The sequence below is a fragment of the Stylophora pistillata genome, chromosome 11, assembly GCF_964205215.1.
Source record: "Stylophora pistillata chromosome 11, jaStyPist1.2, whole genome shotgun sequence".
Taxonomy (NCBI): Eukaryota; Metazoa; Cnidaria; class Anthozoa; order Scleractinia; family Pocilloporidae; genus Stylophora; species Stylophora pistillata.
Window position 1 is genome coordinate 16,445,760 of NC_142529.1, and position 2,906 is coordinate 16,448,665.

The 2,906-nt window shown below is 36.1% G+C and overlaps 1 protein-coding gene and 1 pseudogene across 1 annotated transcript in view; both read left to right on the forward strand.

Annotated features, from left to right (window-relative positions):
* On the forward strand, window positions 1-953 carry LOC111347114 (melanocyte-stimulating hormone receptor-like; annotated as a pseudogene).
* A 1,581-nt stretch (window positions 954-2,534) lies between these two features.
* The window catches only part of LOC111322149 (uncharacterized), a 3,752-nt gene continuing 3,380 nt past the window's right edge, over window positions 2,535-2,906 (forward strand). Inside the window, exon 1 of the mRNA XM_088739214.1 lies at window positions 2,535-2,906. This exon is cut by the window's right edge and continues 3,380 nt beyond it. Within this exon, the coding sequence (XP_088595340.1) occupies window positions 2,685-2,906 (222 nt within the window). The 5' untranslated portion in view covers window positions 2,535-2,684.

The following is a 2,906-nucleotide window of genomic DNA, read 5'->3' on the forward strand; positions in this document are numbered from 1 at the left end:
ATGGTTGAGACAAACAATTTAACAGACGGTGAGATACAGATGAAAACCTATCAAGAACTGGTATGTTCCCCGTTTTTTACAGGTGGGTTACAACAACAATCGATTCATCTCGCAGTGGTAAATATGATCTTCTCCCACACTGCATTTCTTGGTAATTCTCTCATCCTTGTTGCCCTTCACAAAGAATCCTCCCTTCATCCGCCTTCCAAAACCCTTTATCCTTGTCTGGCAACAACTGATCTGTTGGTTGGTCTTATTAACCAGCCTCTCTATGCTATTCATCGGATGTCTATGGTTTATGAACATTGGAATCTTTGTCGATACACAAGGGGCGCCGGCTACGTAACAAGCTATACCTTATGTGGAGCATCTTTGTTGACAATGACGGCCATTAATGTGGACAGACTTCTCGCCTTGCTGCTGGGGCTTAAATATCAACAAATTATATTGTAACTTTGAAACACACATATATTTCTTTAGCTGTCGTTTGGGTTTTATCTAGTGCCGCTGCTTTATGCTACATTTTAGATTACCGTATAACCTTATGGTATGGATATTTCTTGGTTCCATCTTGTCTGGTGATCTTAATTGCCTCGTACACAAAGATTTTTCGCACCCTCAGCCATCATCAGGCACAACTACAAGATCGTGTTCAACAACAGGAGAGCCAACCAAATACACTTAACATTTCGCGATACAGAAAGGCGGTGAACTGTGCACTATGGGTGGTTTCAGCTTCAGTTGTTTGTTATGCACCGTATATCATACTTGAAACTATGACGGCTCGTAAGAAAATATTTTCATCGAATTCAATCAACACCAGAGGAATAGCAATAACCTTACTTTACTTCAGCTCAACGTTAAATCCATTTCTTTACTGCTGGAAGATTAGTGAAGTGAGACAAGCAGTAAAGCAGACAATTAGACAAAAATTTTGCTGTCCATGGAGTTAGAACCCTTATGAGTTGTACCTGTACTAAATCTTTTAAAGCTGACCTGTATATTCATTAAGATTCATATTCATATATAACAACTCATGATATATACAAGTATAGTGTAGAAACAAACAGGAAGCTCACTCAATATCAGTTCCTTGTTTGCTTTTTTGGTAATATGAAAGTGTGGGATAAAATTGAACTTCAGAAAGTAGTAGAGGAGAGCTGTTGAAGTTACTTGTTCGTGAACGGTAAAAAAATTCCTCTTTTTGTATGGGTGTTACTTAAATAAAGCGCTCGATTTTAACGCCTTTTTGTCAAACAAGCTGGTCACAATGCTAATTATGGATGTACATCCGACTTTGTTTTTATTCGAAAAATGTTGATGTTGGATATGAAAATGTGCATGCTTTTTTTTTCGATATTACTACCATCTTTTATTTTCTAATTAATATGAAAGAGCGGGATAAAATTGAACTTTAAAGAGTAGTAAAGGAGAGCATTTGATGATGCAATTTTTCATGGACGGTAAAATCATTTCAATTTTTTAATCATTCTGAAATAAAGCGTTTGACGCTGACATCCTGTTGCCATATGAACCGGTCACAATTTGAATTATACTCTTGAATTCGTCTGGTTATTCGAAAATTGGCCATAATGCTTATAAAAATTTGAAGCTGCTTTCATTACTTGTATACAAATTGCAGGCGAGTATATGGAGCAAAATTGACCATCATCGGTTTTTATTGAGTTCTCTTATTTCTTCGATGGTTTTTCTGAATCAAAGGTAACACTTGGTCAGAGTTTTATGCTTTATTATGAAATAAAAATACTAACAGGAGTCTGTATATTTGACTCTTTGTGCAAATATTAATTTCTAAATATTAAACAACAAATATTAAACCAGCACGTAGTTTTGTCGGTGCACACTAATGTTCAATAATGGACCGCAGTCCATATTTTGTGATAGACAGCAAGAATAAAATGTTGCAGAAATTATAGTTCTTAACATTCCATAAGTTAATTTCAGACCGCAGTTAATATTGTTTTTAGCCTAAACTTAAGTAATGAAATATAACTGTCCTAATCAAAAAATGACCGTTAATTTAGTGGCTCATGTAATTCGTTACAAAGATGATTCAATCACCCGCCGTATACTTAAGAACTAACTTGACAGGCTATTATAACCAAAAGTGTAAAGGAAAGTGGTATCAGAGAATACAGTAGACTATATTTTCCTTCTGATCATCGAGAATAGTTTCAATGAATGTTCTGACATGAAGAAAGAAAACGCAAATAGAGTATAAAAAAAGAAAAACAGGAAAGGGTTTACTAGCGTAATATATTGCTCCTATTGCAGCTGTGTATCGACAAAGATTCCAGTGTTCATAAACCCGGTTTATGATGGACATCCGATAAATAGGTGTGAGGGATCAAGAGGATCATATTTACCACTAGGAGATGAATACTCGGTTTTCACCTTACGTCATAAGCATATCGGATTACCATGGCGGCCATGTTGGTGTACAGCTTGCTCATTAGCATATGTCAACATACAAAGCGATGTAGGGACTCAAACTATACGTCAATGTAAAATCAATGAAATTATTAGGTATGTCAGAGAAAACCATATGAAACTTATGGAGACGATTGCTATGTCATTCCTCTATTGTTAGAGTACCTAATTAAAGTAAAATGTTTCGAAGATCAACGTTAAATTGAGAAAGTTTCAACTCATGCCAGAACCAGATGCATCGCGTGGGGAAGGATTACAACAGCATGTCTGAAGATAATGCCGACGAATGTAATACAGAAAACTTTGAAGAAAAAGACGAAGAAGATTCAACACTTATTCCTCTTTTGTCAGACTACTCGAAAAAGCTAGATAGCCGGGTAAAGCGTCGTTATATTGAGAAAATATCAATGATTGGTATTGATCCGGCCACGTTGTGGCACGCGAAGCTCGATCCA